Source organism: Anabrus simplex, chromosome 1 (assembly GCF_040414725.1).
Source record: "Anabrus simplex isolate iqAnaSimp1 chromosome 1, ASM4041472v1, whole genome shotgun sequence".
Taxonomy (NCBI): domain Eukaryota; kingdom Metazoa; phylum Arthropoda; class Insecta; order Orthoptera; family Tettigoniidae; genus Anabrus; species Anabrus simplex.
The window spans coordinates 537,420,589-537,436,995 of record NC_090265.1 but is presented as its reverse complement, the minus strand read 5'-3'; the positions used below and the strand labels follow the sequence as shown (position 1 = coordinate 537,436,995).

At 37.9% G+C, this 16,407-nt stretch overlaps 1 protein-coding gene across 2 annotated transcripts in view; it reads right to left on the bottom strand.

The window, feature by feature from the left end:
* The window catches only part of LOC136857096 (enoyl-CoA delta isomerase 2), a 165,326-nt gene that overhangs the window by 13,563 nt on the left and 135,356 nt on the right, over positions 1-16,407 (bottom strand). For both annotated transcript variants that reach the window (XM_067135489.2, XM_067135490.2), the window contains one exon: positions 10,907-11,050. In XM_067135489.2, the coding sequence (XP_066991590.2) occupies positions 10,907-11,050 (144 nt within the window). The remainder of the gene's footprint in view (positions 1-10,906; positions 11,051-16,407) is intronic.

Genomic DNA, 16,407 nt, shown 5'->3' with positions numbered 1-16,407 from the left:
AACACAACCATACTGTTCAACAGACAAATATGTCACTAAAAGCTGATTATTATACTTCACTTTCAATACTTTCTCCTTTTTTAACTAAAATACTAAGGTGTACACCTTATAAAACAATCTTTTATCCCATTGACTGTCAGCTTATATATGAATATATTTTTTAATTATTTTCATGTTTATATTCATTACATGTTATATTACTGTAGGAGTCATGATTAATGTAATATATCTTTGTACAATTGTCCTTGGCTGATGATGACATCAAACATTGTCAAAACCGGTACCAGATGTAAATAAACGTGATGTTTTAAATGTAAAACCCTCACGTAATACATTGTATTAAAAATTGGCTTTATGTCGCACCGACACAGATATGTCTTATGGTGACGATGGGACAGGAAAGGGCTAGGACTGGCAAGGAAGCGGCCGTGGCCTTAATTAAGGTACAGCCCCAGCATTTGCCTGGTGTGAAAATGGGAAACCACGGAAAACCATCTTCAGGGCTGCCGACAGTGGGGTTCGAACCTACTATCTCCCGAGTACTGGATACTGGTCGCACTTAAGCAACTGCAGCTATCGAGCTTGGTGATCGAATTAAGAAGAACAAGCCTATGTACATGGCATTTGTAGAACTAGAAAAGGCATCGATAATGTTGATTGGACCAAGCTATTTGAGATTCTGCAGGAGATCAATATCAGGTACCGAGAATGAAGAATTATTTACAATCCATATAAAAATCAGTCTGCAGTGATAAGAATCGAGGGCTATGAAAATGAAGCAGCAATCCAGAAAGGAGTGAGGCAAGGCTGCAGTTTATCCCCCGTCCTTTTCAATGTTTATATAAAACAGGCAGTAAAGGAAATAAAAGAGGAATTTGGAAACGGAATCACAATCCAAGGAGCGGAAAATCAAAACCTTGATATTTGCCACTGATATTGTTATTTGATCTGAGACTGCAGATCTGGAGAAATTGCTGAATGGTATGGATGGAGTCTTGGGTAAGGAGTACAAAATGAAAATAAATAAATAAGTCCAAAACAAGAGTAATCGAGTGGTTGTACAAAGTTAGGTGATGCAGGTAATATTAGATTAGCAAATAAAGTGTTAAAGGAAGTACTTGAATATTGTTACTTGGGTAATAAAATAACTAATAATGGCAGAAGTAAGGAGGACTAAACTGCAGGCTAGTACAAGCAAGGAAGGCCTTTCTTAAGAAACGAAATTTGCTTACTTCAAACATTGATATACGAATAAGACAAATGTTTTTGAAGACTTTCGTCTGGAGCATGTCATTGTATGGAAGTAAAATGTAAACTCATATCCTCATCCCGAGGTGGTGCAGCTCTTTTCAGGCACATCCCCATTGGAGGTGAGCTGCATGTACCATTTCAACCACAGACCAGCCCTCCTGCCATTCTTAAATTTCTGGCAGTACCAGGAATTGAACCCAGGTTCACGAGGACGGCAGCTAATAACACTAACCGTTACACTACGGAGGTGGACTGTATGGAAGTGAAACATGGACAATAACTAGCTCAGAAAGAAAGAGAATAGAAGCTTTTGAAATGTGGTGTTACAGAAGAATGCTGAAGGTGAGATGGATGGATCGAATCACGAATAAAGAGAGATACTGAATCGAATTGGTGAGAGGAAATCGTTGTAGCTAAATTTGATGAGAAGAAGAGATAGAATGACAGGACACAAATTTGATGAGAAGAAGAGATAGAATAACAGGACATATCTTAAGACACCCAGGACTTGTTCAGTTGGTTTTTGAGGGAAGTGTAGAGAGTAAGAATGGTAGGAGTAGACCAAGGTATGAATATGACAAGCAGATATGGGATGCAGCAGTTATGCAGAAATGAAAAGGTGATGACAGAATAGGGTGGCAAGGAGATCTGCATCAAACCAGTCTATGGACTGATGAGTCAAACAACAACAGGAACTTCTTGCTCCACACCAGGTTCCTTACATTCCCTTAGAATGTATTGTCCCCCTGTGGGTGGGGGACGCAGATGAAGAATACACCCGTGGTATCCCCTGCCTGTCATAAGAGGTGACTAAAAGGGGCAACCAAGGGATGATCAAATTAGAACCATGATACTACTTGTAATTAGTACCACCACGCAGGGAACACCATGGGTCGCTTTTACTTGCGTGTAGTACCTCTATGTTAGGTACACAATAGGTTTGTGATTAGTAGGGACAGTGTGTGCTCAGGATGCATTTTACAGTACCTGTGATTTGTACCACTATATGAGGGACACCATGGTTCTGCCTTGCCTATGATTAGTACCCACTATGTGAGGAACACCATGGGATAGTGTGAGTCCCTGTAGTTAGTCCACTTATGTGAAGAACACCATAGGTTTGCATTGCCTGTAAATAGCGACACAATGTGCGAAACACCGTAGGTCGTATCGTAAGTTATGATCTTCATTCCCGTGTTGACGTTTAACTAATAATGTAGAGTTTGAGGGATGTTCCACCATTCAACACATTGCAAAAATATATTATAAGAAGACCGGTTTCGACCCCCTTGGAGTCATCATGACGAGCATCATCGATTCAGTATTGTGCTTTAGAAGCAGTCCCTTGGTCTATTGTTTAACACTAGTTTCTGGGGATGTGGGGCATTGCAGGTTGGATCTACTGATTATTTCAACTTCATATCCATCCATTAATTCTTCGTCCTCATGTTTTGAATTCTGCTCAGTGGAGGATTATGGATTTTTAATTGTCCTTACATTTCATCTCATTTCATGCCATTCAGGGCTGATGACCTAGATGTTAGGCCCGTTTAAACAACTAGCACCATCATCATCATCATCAGAACGTATTTCCCACTTGTACCCTTCTGCTGATCTCCTTATCCAACCTTGCATCTTGAATTATTTCACTTCCAAATATTTGAAGAATTCAACAACCTCAAGGTTTTGTCCCCTGATACTGATTCCTTTTCCTTCTCTTTCTCCTCTTGTCATCACCAATATTTGCTCTTCTCCACACTGATTAGCATACTATATTTCTCAATAGCGTCATTTAAAACCTCTAGTTGTGTTTGCACTTCTGTTTTGTTGACTCCCCTGATCACTATGCCATCTGCGAACAACAATATTTTCAAATCCTCTCCAGATCTTGCCTTTGTTTCCTTTAGAATTTCATCCATAACCATTATAAACATAAGAAGAGACAATATACTTCCCTGTTTTTTTTTTGCTAGCGGCTTTACGTCGCACCGACACAGATAGGTCTTATGGCGACGATGGGATAGGAAAGGCCTAGGAGTTGGAAGGAATCGGCCGTGGCCTTAATTAAGGTACAGCCCCAGCATTTGCCTGGTGTGAAAATGGGAAACCACGGAAAACCATCTTCAGGGCTGCCGATAGTGGGATTCGAACCTACTATCTCCCGGATGCAAGCCTTCCCTGTTTTAGACTGATTTGGTTTCTAAACCAATTTGTTCTCCCCAATGGTGTCTGGACACAACTGGAACAATTCTTACACATACTGTATCTTTCACTAGTTCCCTTGATTGCCTTCCACATCCTTTTATTTCCAGGGTTTTCCACACCTTTTTTCTACTAATACTATCATATGCCTTCCCCAGATCATGGAAAACTATCACCAGATCTTTTCCAATTTCCCACTCTTTTTCCATCAGTAACCTCAAGGCAAATTGACTTGCCCTATCATTGTCAAAATCCATACTGCTCTTCTTCTAAATTTCTTTCCACCCTTCCTCTCTTCCTCCTTTCTATTATTCTCTCCAAAATTTGGCTACTTGTGATAACAGTACTGTGTTGGCCGTGTGGTTAGGTGCGCACAGCTGTGAACTTGCGCCCGGGAGATAGTGGGTTTGAACCCCACTGTCGGCAGCCCAGAAGATGGTTTTCCATGGTTTCCCATTTTCACACCAGGCTGTACCTCAATTAAGGCCACGGCCGCTAGTGATGGGACATTCGATTCATTTTTCTGAATCGATTCATTTGATTCTGTTCACGTTACTGAATCGATACAGTGATCCGATGCATGGCACATTAGAGTCACCGCTCCTACTGCATCTCTGTACTATGTAATGGTAAGACAGCAGCAACAGCATTCACTGTTCGCTGCTGCCATCTGGTCTTCATACTATGAACTCCTTTCTTAGAAAAAATGCTAATCACTCTAATACATCAAATGTTTCTGGCGACGCAGGATGGGAAAGTTCCTGGGTTAGGAAGGTAGCAGCCATGGCCTTAATTAAGGTACAGTCCCAGGATTTCCTGGTGTAAAAATGGGGAAACTACGGAAAACCATCTTAACGGCTGCTGATGGTGGGATTCGAACGCACCATCCCGCGAATGCAAGCGCACAGCTACGCGATACTAACCACACGTCCAACTCGCTAAGTCATTTTTGAAAATATGTACTGTATTTTTCTATCAGCAGAGGATTTTTTTAAATCGTCATATTTTGTATAGGCTACCCGAGATGTACAGTAGCCCACTGGTTTTCTGATTCAACATACTGTTGGTTAAGTTATTGCGTCAGTCGGCTCACTTACTGTCCACATATTATTGAAGTCTTGTGCAACAATGTGACATATGAACTGAGACAATACTGAGCCATACTTCCCAATATAAAACAGGTACTTTTGAGTGGTCATGAGCATGACTCATAGTCATAGGGCAGGCTAGAGTCAAGTTTAATTAATTGTCAAATGTCAACTAAGTTATAATACTAAGATTCATTAAACTAATAAATAGTATAACCTAATAGCCTACCTACTTACTAGCTACTTTAGAATTATGTTTTGACTACCTTTTTAACACTGAAAATAAATCCATCTCTTATTTAAACCTCCCTGTAAGAAGAGGACAGTGAATGTAAGTGGGTATTATTTTCAAATGAGCTGAGCTCGGGAGTCCATTTAGCGTACGATTCTTTCAGTGTACCATGGCTACGTATGTATTGCTTCAGAGGAAGCCCGGCTCTTCGCCAGTGTCCACTGTCCAGCGTTCTGATAAGGAGCCGTGCGTATCTTGTGTCTCACTGAGCCGTGCTCGTTCACGATTCTTTCGGTGTACCATGGCTCACTGTATGTCTCGCTGCAGCGGAAGCTCGGCTCTCCACCACCCACCAGTGTCCAGTGAGCTGATAAGGAGCCGTGTGTATCTTGTGTCTCACTGAGCTGCGCTCGTTCACGATTCTTTCGATGTGCCATGATTCACTGTCTCGCTGCAGCGGAAGCTCGGCTCCCGTCAACGTCCAGTGAGTGCGCCACTCAGCACTGTCCGTTGGGAGTAAACTGAATCGTGTGCTGTGAGCTCGGCATTCCTGTGAACCGATTCACTCGGACACTTGAATGAATCGATACACTGCTTCGAATCATACATTCAGTAGCCAACACTAACGGCCGCTTCTTCCCACTCGTAGGCCTTTCCTATGCCATCATTGCCATAAGACCTATCTGTGTCAGTGCGACGTAAAACCAATTGTAAGAAAAAGAAAACAGTACTGTAATTTCTCGATAACTGTCGCATACTCTCCATTCATCTTTCTTAAATACTGGTATTATTGCACCTTTACACCTACCGGTATCATCAGAAATACACATTAGCAGCCTATATAACCAATGTGGACCAATATGTCCTGCTGCCTTTACCATTCCCTCACATATTTCATCCACCCCTGTTGCTTTTACTGTTTTCACTTGTTTAACAGCCATTTCCACCTCTGCCATTGCAATATCACTCTCCATTTCTGTATCCTCATTTACCACTACACTCTTTTCTGCATCATTTCTCACATTCAGGAGTTTATCAAAGTAATCTTTCTACCTATTCTTTATCACCTCTTGGTCTGTTATTAATTTTCTACTCTCTTCCATCACTTGTTTTGTGTAGATCTTTTCTTTTCTCTTATTTCATATCAATCCATACAACATCCTTTTCCAACTTCTGTGTGAATCTCACCCAACATTTTTTCTTTTCTTCATTTATCACTTTTTTTACACTTACACAACCCAGATGTGGAGGTTAGGTATCGTTTCGATGGAGGGCTTTTCAACCTAAGAAGACTTTGCTCCTGGAGACTCACCCAGGTTACAAAGGTAACCAAAATGCTCTATGCAGATGATGCTGCATTACCTCCACCCACACCAGAGCAATTGCAACAGTCAGTTAACTGCTACAAGAGTGTACAAGATCATGTTGGTCTTACCATTAACGTTCAAAAGACCAAGGTCCTGGCACAACATTCACCAGGCACAACCCTTAAACATTTCAACATCTCCATCTCAGATACTCCACTGGAGCAGATAGACCACTTTTCGTACTTGGGTTGTATCCTATCTGTGCACTGTAACTGTGAGCAAAATGTGGAGAAGAGAATTGGTACTGCCTATGCAGCATTTGAATGACTATCACACCGGGTGTTCATGAATAAAGACCCAACCGTGAAGATGGTTACCATGCTGTTGTCATCACAACATTGCTATATTCTTGTGAAACTTAGACCCTTTACTGATGTGACTTGAAAAAGCTTGAGCACTTCAATCCATCCCTAGGATCAAAAGGAAAGACCATGTCACCAACATTTTTATTCTTGAGAAAGTGCATGCCAAGAGCATAGAATCGTCCATCAATGGTCATCAGCTTAGATGGACTGGCCATATCTGTCGGATGAGTGATACCAGATTTCCACGCCAAATCCTGTATCGTGAACTTTGTTCTGGACCAGGCCTCGTGGAGCTCCCCTTAAGGTGCTACAAGGACTAGCTTAAGCACATTATGAAAATGACAGGTTAAATCCACAAACCTGGGACATTCTTGCCAAGAGCATACAATTTGGCACCGGACCATCCCTGCTGCTGTCAATCTATTTGAAGGGAAATGACGCAGATGAGAAGAGGCCAGGATAGAAGCACGAAAACTCCATGCAGCACAACCACCCACTATCTAACAATTATGTGCAATCTGTGTGGATGCTTATTCCATGCTAGAATAGGTCTGTTCAACCATCGAATGTACATCCACACACAGAAGTGAATTTATTGGAAGAAGATATTTACTCTGAAATGAGTGAAAAGCTGACGACACTTACTTTTAATTTCCTGATACTTAATCTTACTTTCTTCTTTCCTATCTCTATACCATTCTTGCCATGCTTTCTTCTTTTGTTTAACAACCTCCTCCACCTTTTCATACCACCAAGGTGTCTACTTTTCCTTCACTCTCACTGAAGTTCTGCCACAAATCTTCTCTGCACAGCTTACAAATGTGTTATTAAATTTGGTCCTTTCTTCTTCTACAATTTCTATTTCTGATATAGGGATGTGCTGTTTTAATTCCTCTGGATTTCTTTTATCTTTTAATATCCATACTTTCATTTTCTTCTGTTTTATTTCTTTTACTTTCACAATATTTTCAATTTTGCTACCACTACTCTGTGGTCTTCATCAAATGCCTCACCTGGTCGTGTTGTTACATCCATTGACTATTTACAATTTTTTCCTCAACCAAAAAATAATCAATAACTGGTTTTGTCCTTCTTTCACCCCAGCCATATCTAGTGATCTTTCTACCATTCTTTCTAAACCAAGTGTTACCCCAGTCATTCCATTTCTCTCATTAAAATCAAAAACTTATCTCCCTCGCTATTCCTTTCTCCATATCCAAATGGACCAATCACTTCTTCTTTACCAATTCTGTCATTTCCAACCTGCGCACTGAGGTCTCCCATGACCATGGACAATGTCATCCAGTACTACCCTCTACACTCCTACTCCAGAAGCCCTAGTGACATGTTTCATTTATAGAAGGTACTGCTGGGTAGCTGCAAAACTTGGACTTATGAATTTGTTCAATACTGTAGTTGTAATCACTAGGGTCTGGATTCTTATGTAATTACATATTCCATTCCTTTACTTGTAGACAACTGAAAAAGAATAATGTTGGCAAATTGTGGTTCTGATATGCTTATACCTGTGTTTCACCTTGTCGGTGATTACTTCCTCGAGTGTCTCCAAGAATTCCTCTATATTTTCCTCACTGTTTCCAGTTTGGGGTGCATAAACTTGGATGAAATCTTTCATTCCTTCTTCCTTCTTCAGTCGTACTCTGATTATTCTATCACTAACGTAGTCTACCCTATCCACATTCTCATCCAGGATTTTCTTAACAATCACTCCTACTCCATTCTTTGCCTCCCCTCCTCCACTCCAGTATAGGGTGTACCCTCTACTCATCCTCTTCGCTCCCTTTCCCCTCCACTTGACCTCACTCAGTCCCATCATTGCAACATTCTCTTCCTCCTTAAAATTAATCAACTCTTCTGATTTTCTTGTCAGGGTCATAACATTTATTATTCCTATCTTAATAATATTAATTTTACTATAGTCTGAAAAGTAAACAAGCTGACAAAAGTTTTATATAATTATCTAGATATGTACAAAAGATCTCTGCAAATAACCTCAGCCTTCGTGGGTGAGGATAACTTCCAATGAGTAACCAGGGGAACCTGATCCCTAGAGAGCGCGTCCCCAGGTGGCTTTAAAATACTGGGTGTCCCAGGGAGTCCCTCTATCCAGGGGTCATAAATATGTCATAGATGGAGAAAATAAGAAGCAATGAGTGTGAATTGAAGTCCCTTATGTTGGAAGAGCAGTGACTGGTCACCTTAGCTGCTCGAGGTTTCAAAGCTTACAATATGAAAAAGAAAATGCACATGGACCACATTAGTGTTACAAAGATTTAAGATACATTTGAAACAAAGTTTCCCTCAACTTTACATGTATTAAATCATAAAACAACCCTTGGTCATGGAAAATGGGAACCGGAGATGAAAAGGGAAGTACCTAGATAAGGAAATGCATAGCATGGAAAGGGAAAATGAAAGGAAGAATAAGTTAATTTTGAAGGGAAAATGTTCCAGAGTTGTTCACTCTCCAAAACAGAGCACAGTTACTTTGCACTAAACACATATTGTTCAGTCTTACTTGACACACAAATTCTGAATAGAACACCAGATATTAGGTTCATAAAAAAAGACCACATGACATGTTTACTCTGCCCAACCGAGAGTATGGAACATGACTAGCAAAGGCCTGAAGAATAAAAATCTACTAAAGAAAATCAATAAAAAATCTCTCTCTCTCTCTCCCCCCCCCCCCCCCCCTCATACTGCAGCCAGATGAACATCAACATCAGAAGGAGAACCAGCTCACTCAGGATGTAGTGGAGTGCCCAAAACCACTAGGAACTGGTGATACTTGATGGGCCGGAGGCTTAAATGTGCAAGCCGAGAATTCAAGAACCATCATGATACAGCTGATCACCATTATGTCAGAAATGACATCAGAGATAAGAGAAAGGTGGAAGAGAGAGATTAATAGTATGTGGGCAGTGTAGGCAGTTGTTCAAGATCAAAACCCGTACACGTTGAATATTATGTCATGATAGAGATAGTTGAAATTCATGGTGAGATGAAGATTCACATACACAAATGTCACAACAGGGATCCCAACAGTTATCTCAATCTCATTTCTGTCATATCCATTAGTTTATAGAGCCAAGAAGACACGTTCTACTTCACTCTAGTAAAAATTTGGTGATATGACATTCTACCTTCCTCAAACAATGTCCTCATCATCACCTGTTCCTGTATGGGAGTCCATGTTGGGCAGATTGTATGTGTGTGTACTCTGTGTGGGCAAGGTGGTGGAGTTTCCTTCCTCATAAATATGTCCAGGAATGGGAATTATTCTCCCCTCCACTGTTAACAGTGACTGAAGAGAGCTGAGGTGTCAACTGGGAAAATGTTAGCTAGATAAGCAATCATGGTTTCGAGTGGCATGTTGGTACAAAGCAGAATGAACCACTTGGCTAGGCTTGCTGAAGCTTCTTTATGATATCAGCAAAGAAAGCTGAATGACCACCAGTATCCTCCCTGATCAGAAAAATACTAATCACAAAAATAAGTGGCTTCTTAATGACAGAGGTTCACTGAACCTAATGAAAAGCCACACCTGGTATAAAAGGGCAACAAATCAAACCTGACCATCATGTCAGGGTTTCTAATATTTATCCCTTCCATTAAATGAACAAAATGTTCTAAGATCTTGACCAGAGATTTTTGTTGCTTGTTGGTTGTGAAACTCCTATACGCATTGTACTGTTGAACAGTATATTCAAACACTGAACAGGATTGTAGGTTGAGGAAGTGACGGCACTGAAAATGGAACATAAATAGACACCATGTATGTGAACATCAGGGAACTCATAAAGGTATGTTGGAAGTGTTTCAACCAGACTAAGTAGTCTCACTGCAGCTTACCCATAAGATGACTTTCTTACACAAATTCTCTAGAATAGCCTGTCCTCCTCATGAAGCTGGAAAGCAGAAACAAGCTCATTAGGGGATGAGATCTGAACAAACTGGGAATGAGGAAAGAGCTCATCTATGAGGATGGCTGGGTGCAAAGAAGTGGAGTCTGTCCTTGTCTTTTTGTGTTTTCATATTCATCCTTGTGTCTCCTTTCTGTTGCTCTGCCTGCCTACACTGCTGTAGCTTACCATTGCATTTATCCTTGTACATGCTTATACCTTACTCCCTCACTTCCTTAGATGAAACATGTTTGTTTGGTTTCCATTATGTATATGTAATTTCTGAATAATAACTAATTGGGCCAAGATTTAAACTAGTAATTAAAGAAAGGAAAATATGGCACTGAGAACTTACAAAATACAAGATGGCATAATTGTTGTTTAATAAATATTCTACAACTTTACTCCATAAATTTTTTAAAATTAATTTTCATATTATTTAACTGCATTTGGAAACAGAGTCCTTTAATAACTTCAAGCAGTGAAAAGAAGACTTATTTTACCTCATGGAAGAGAATTTTTAACAATAACTCACTTTGACTGGAAGCTGAGCCATTTCTTCCAATTTGGGCCATATTTCCTGAGCTAAACTTTCATTTGGAAATATGGTTGATACTAATCCACACTGTTTAGCTTCAACTGCACTCAAACGACGATTGAAATATAGCATTTCACCAGCCTGAAAAAGTAAAAAATATAAGTCATTATACATTCAGAGATGGAACAGCTTTGCTCTGAGATTTCCTATTTCATGTCTTAATCCAAATGTTTCTTAATCATTCATCATTGCCCAAAATGAGAGACATAATATCTTTCCAGCTGGCATTTTTCTGTAACTTGATGTTTTTTTTAAAGTTTTATCACTAGAAATTCCAAATGCATTGGCCTGATTTGTTCTTTCTATTGTTTACCTTCTGCTGACAAAGTAAATAAAACGATTTCCTCAAACTGTCAAGAACAGGTAATTACTGTATTGCGAGTTTTATAGAATATTATGCAATCAAAATCAGTTACTATCAAGAAAGAACCTAACAAATTTCACTATTTTCATAAAAGATATACCTACAGTAATTGTTTCCTTCATGCACTTCTTACATAAATGTAGATATCTTTTTCTCTTTCTTTACTATGTGTGTGTACAAGTTTCTTTGTCACTGAAATTGGGTACTCAAGATCTTTAAACAAGCCAACAATGTGTTTTTCCCCCCCTATTTGCTTATGTCACACCGACACAGATAGGTTTTATGGTGACATTTGGATAGGAAAGGGCTAGGAGTGGGAAAGAAGCAGCCATGACCTTAATTAAGGTACAGCCCCAGCATTTGCCCAGTGTGAAAACGGGAAACCATGGAAAACCATCTTCAGGGCTGCCGACAGTGGGGTTCGAACCCACTATCTCTCAGATGCAAACTCACAGCTATGCGCCCCTAACCGCATGGCTAACCCACCCGGTGCCAACAATGTTGAGGATATTTCTTTAAGCATCCCTAGTTTCCGATCTTTAACACCTGAAAGTCATCTCCTCTTACTGCAGATGCATGGAGGTGTCTGCACATGTAACTGTCAACCCTATTGCATATAATGAACCTTCTCACAGAGCCAGTTCAGATTTAGAAAAGGCATAAAAACTTCTTTGTTTGCTCATTACTTTATTTAATAATAGCTTTCTGCAATAAAACTTACAAGGGGGCATTCCCTACTCGTCACCATCGATTTCGCTCAGATTTATAGAACATCCAGGGCTTGGCTAGATATGAAAGTACCCGAAGTGGGAACTCCAGATGGCCAAGCGCATAGAAAATAAAAATAAAAATGTTGACGCGGCTCTCGCACCTTATAAGCCACTTACATTAGTGCACACGCCGAACAGTAGTTGGCGTAGCGGTAAGAGCTCGGACTGGTATTTCGATGGTCGTGGGTTCGACTCCGCGTGTGGAGACTGGTTTTTTCCTGTCTAATTTTATATTATTCATTTTCCAATTACGCAAAGAGGTGAATAATTCATTTTATTTATTTATACGCAAAAGGCATAGAAAAGGTAAAAAAATTGGACTTTCTTGTCATTGTCTACCTGCGCCAAGAATCTATTGTTTGTGTACAGCCGCTAGGAGCAACCTTCACTTGTCAGGTGAAAACAAATTTTACAGCAAAATGACTATTCACGTTCATGGCACATTCCCCAAGGAAGGGAGATAGCCAATAAAGGAGAAAAAAGAAGAATTTCTGTTTGAACACATCGGGAAAGTTCGCAACTCCAAATTTTCTACAATTGTGCGCTGATTAAAATAAAAATATGACGTCCTATATGCCTTTTGCATAAGTAAAATAAATTAAAATAAATGAATAATATAAAAATTGAGAAAAATATTCTCCACACAGCGAGTCGAACCCACGACCATCGAATTATTAGTCCAAGCTCTTACCGCTACGCCAACTACTGCTCGGCGTGTGCACTAATGTAAGTGGCTTATACGGTGGGTGAGCCGCATCAACATTTTTATTTTCTATATGCTTGGCCATCTGGAGTTCCCTTACATCTGATCTGTTTTTTGACATGCTCTATTGGTGGAAAAATATCTAATTCCCTCCTTGGGAACTTAGAATTTCCATTCAGAATTGCTAGGTGGGCAATAATTCCATTGTGGAGTTTTATCTCCTGTATGCAGTGGTGGACCCATAGCATCCTTTTCAGCTCCTGGTTCCGTCGTTCCGGCCCTTGGGTTGTAGATAGGGGTGGTTCATGCTCCACACTCCATTCTGTCATTATTTGCTGCCACTTCCTTGATGTGAACTGACTCCCGTTGTCTGACAGAATGCACCGTGGATAACTGTAGTGGCTGAATACATTTTGTAGAAGGCTGGTGATGCGTCCCGTCGTCGCTTCTGGTATTGGAAAGGCCTCAATCCATCTTGTGAAGAGGTCGGTGATTACTAGGAGTCTTGTTTTACCCCGTGGTGTTCTAGGGTAAGGACCCATCAAGTCCAAGGCTGTGACCTAACATGGGCGTTGCAGCCGTCTTCCTCGCTGACTGGAATCTGCCTTCCTGTTGCTGAACTTGGTGCAGGCATAGATGTAGCACCCCTTCACATAGTCCAGGATGTCTTTCCGCATGTTGACCCAGAAAAATCTTTGTCGGATAGACTGATACCTCTCTTTGCCTCCTGGATGTCAGGCTTCACTGCTGTCATGGAACTTCTTGAGGATGTCCGTCGTGTGCTGCCTGGGGATCACCACTATTGCAGGTGTGTCAGAGAGGTGAGATCTGTACATCAAGAGTCATAACGTCTCGTAATGGAGTACAATGTTCATTGTTGCTGTCTGGTAATTTAAAACGGAAAGTTTTCCTGGTTTACCACCAACAATGGATTCATCCTATAGATATATTGAAGAATTGCTTTATTTTTTTTTAAGAATAAGGTTGTATATAAATATAATGAATTTTTAGAATCTCTAGTTATAGCAGAAAAATTTGATTTATCATTTTTGGAATATAGTGTCCAAAAAAGACATCTTCCTTTATAGATATTATAACTAATTTAAAAAATATTGTCTTGCAGTTAGAAAAAAAAATGTATAAGAATTTTATTACATTTAAATGAATGATAAAAAATATAGATATTTGATAGATCTCATTGCTTGGGAATCGATACCAGAAAAGTATGAATTATCAGAAGATTTTATAAGAAAATTTCAAGATAAAGTTGAATGGAGAATAATTTCTGAATACCGTATCAAAAATTATCAGAAAAATTTATATGAGAATTTCAAAATAAAGTTGATTGGAGAATAATTCCTGATTATCAAAATTATCAGAAGATTTTATTAGAGAATTTCAAGATGAAGTTTATTGGAGTAATTTCTGAATATCAAATACTATCAGAAGATTGTATTAGAGAATTTAAAGATGAAGTTAATTGGATAAGTCATTTTTCTTATCAAATACTATCAGATTTTATTAGAGAATTTCAAGATAAAGTTGCTTGGTGTAATATTTCTTATAGTCAAAAACTCTTGGAAGATTTTATTAGAGAATTTGAAGATGAAGTTGCTAGGGGATATAATTCTCGTAGTCAAAAACTCTTGATAGATTTTACTAGAGAATTTAAAGATAAAATTGAGTAGGACAGTGTATTATAGAAGACAAAAACTATCAGAATATTTTCAAAATGAAGTTGCTTGTGATAGTGTTTATAGAAGACCAAAACTTTTAGAAGATTTTTTAAGAGAATTTCCATGAGTTATCCACTTTTTAAGTTGAGAAAGGATGAATTAATCTATTATTACAAAAATCTAATCAAACAGAAGAAAATTAAGTGATAAAAAGATAGGAGAATTAAGACATTTGGAAAGTGAGTATAAAGTTAAAAATGGTTATAATATGAAAAAAATCTGATCTTTTTAACACTGTAAAAGAAAAAATTAGAGAACCGCCACAAATAGAACAAGAAGAACATCCGGAAGTTCTAGAATTATGTAATATCTGTGGAAACATTACCAAATTAAATAAGAGATGTTATATCTGTGATCCAGATATAAAGAATAATAAGCATAATACAAAATCGTACAGACTAAATCGTTTTCATAAAAATTGATTAAATTTAATCAAAGATGCTAATAATAGAAATGAAATTGAATGAATATTTGCAACTTTCAATTATAATTATACAGGTAAATCAGTACCTTATAAATTTGTGATCATAAAGATTGCTGATTATTTAAAAATAATGAATAATGTTGAAATTAGGGAAACTAAAAGAAAAGTTAAAATATGGAATGATTTTATAAATAAAATTGAAATGGAAAGACAATTTCATGAAAATATTTTGAGACAGATGTGACAGATGTAAAAAACTGCAGGATAAATAAAAATTCATTCTTAATAAATGGATAACGATTTAGAATATTGTCAGATCTGTGGAAACTCCAGTATATTAGACAATCAATGTTATAATTGCTATCCACCAAAGGTAAATCCTCATAACAAATATAACTATAGACCGAAACGTTTTCATAAATACTTGTTACAGTTAATAGATAATCCTTATGACAGAATTAAAACTGAAGAAGTAGTTGACATTTTTAATGATACTTATAGAAGAAAAGCTTTACCTTATAAATTTTTTATCACAAAGATAGCTGACTGATTAGATATTAAGCATAATATTAATGTTTTTAACTTTGAAAGAAATATTAATTTATGGAATGATTTTTTTAGAGATGAAACATTTAGAGATAATTGAAAAGAAAAAACTGTTTAAAGAATATATTTTGAATCAGTTTAAGATGATGTAAAAATTGAATTTTATAGAAATTATTTTACGATTTTTTTAAAATTTTACAATGGAAAAATGTGCAGCATTTTAAAAAGTTTGTCGCTAATAAAGGGAAGCATAACTGAGAAATCAGAATATGAATGAATTACAAAATACATGTAGAAATAAGTGTTATCATGGATATTCTAAGCTGAGAAAGAATGAATTAATTAATTTCATTAGAGATAAGCAACTGAATAAAGAATTTAAATTTGATGATGGTATTTTTGAAGAGCCTGCACCACAAAGAAAAGGAATTCCAAAGGTTAATTATTTTTATAAATATGAGGATGATATCTTTGAAAAACCTAAACCACAGAAGCCTAAAACATTAAAACAAATTTCCACTTAATATTATTGAAATCAGTCCAAAATGTAATAAGAAATTTAAAGCATGGTCTGTTGATTGCAAAGTAGTTTTTTAACGGAAGAAAACAGAAACATTTTGATATTAATACCATCGATAAGAAAAATTATGTGCTAAAGCTGTGACTGACCTTATAAAATTAGCCAAAAAGAGAGCTAAACTTCGTGAAGGTGATATGCTTAATCTCGTAGTTCAAAATCCCAATTTATATGATCCTATTTCTACTGGTTATCTGAAATTTAGCACAGCTAATAATGTAATCAAAGCTATGTGTCAGAAAATTAGTAATATATTAACTTCTAATGAATATGTTGATGTCTCAGAGACCACCTTTAATATAAACATGATTGCTATGC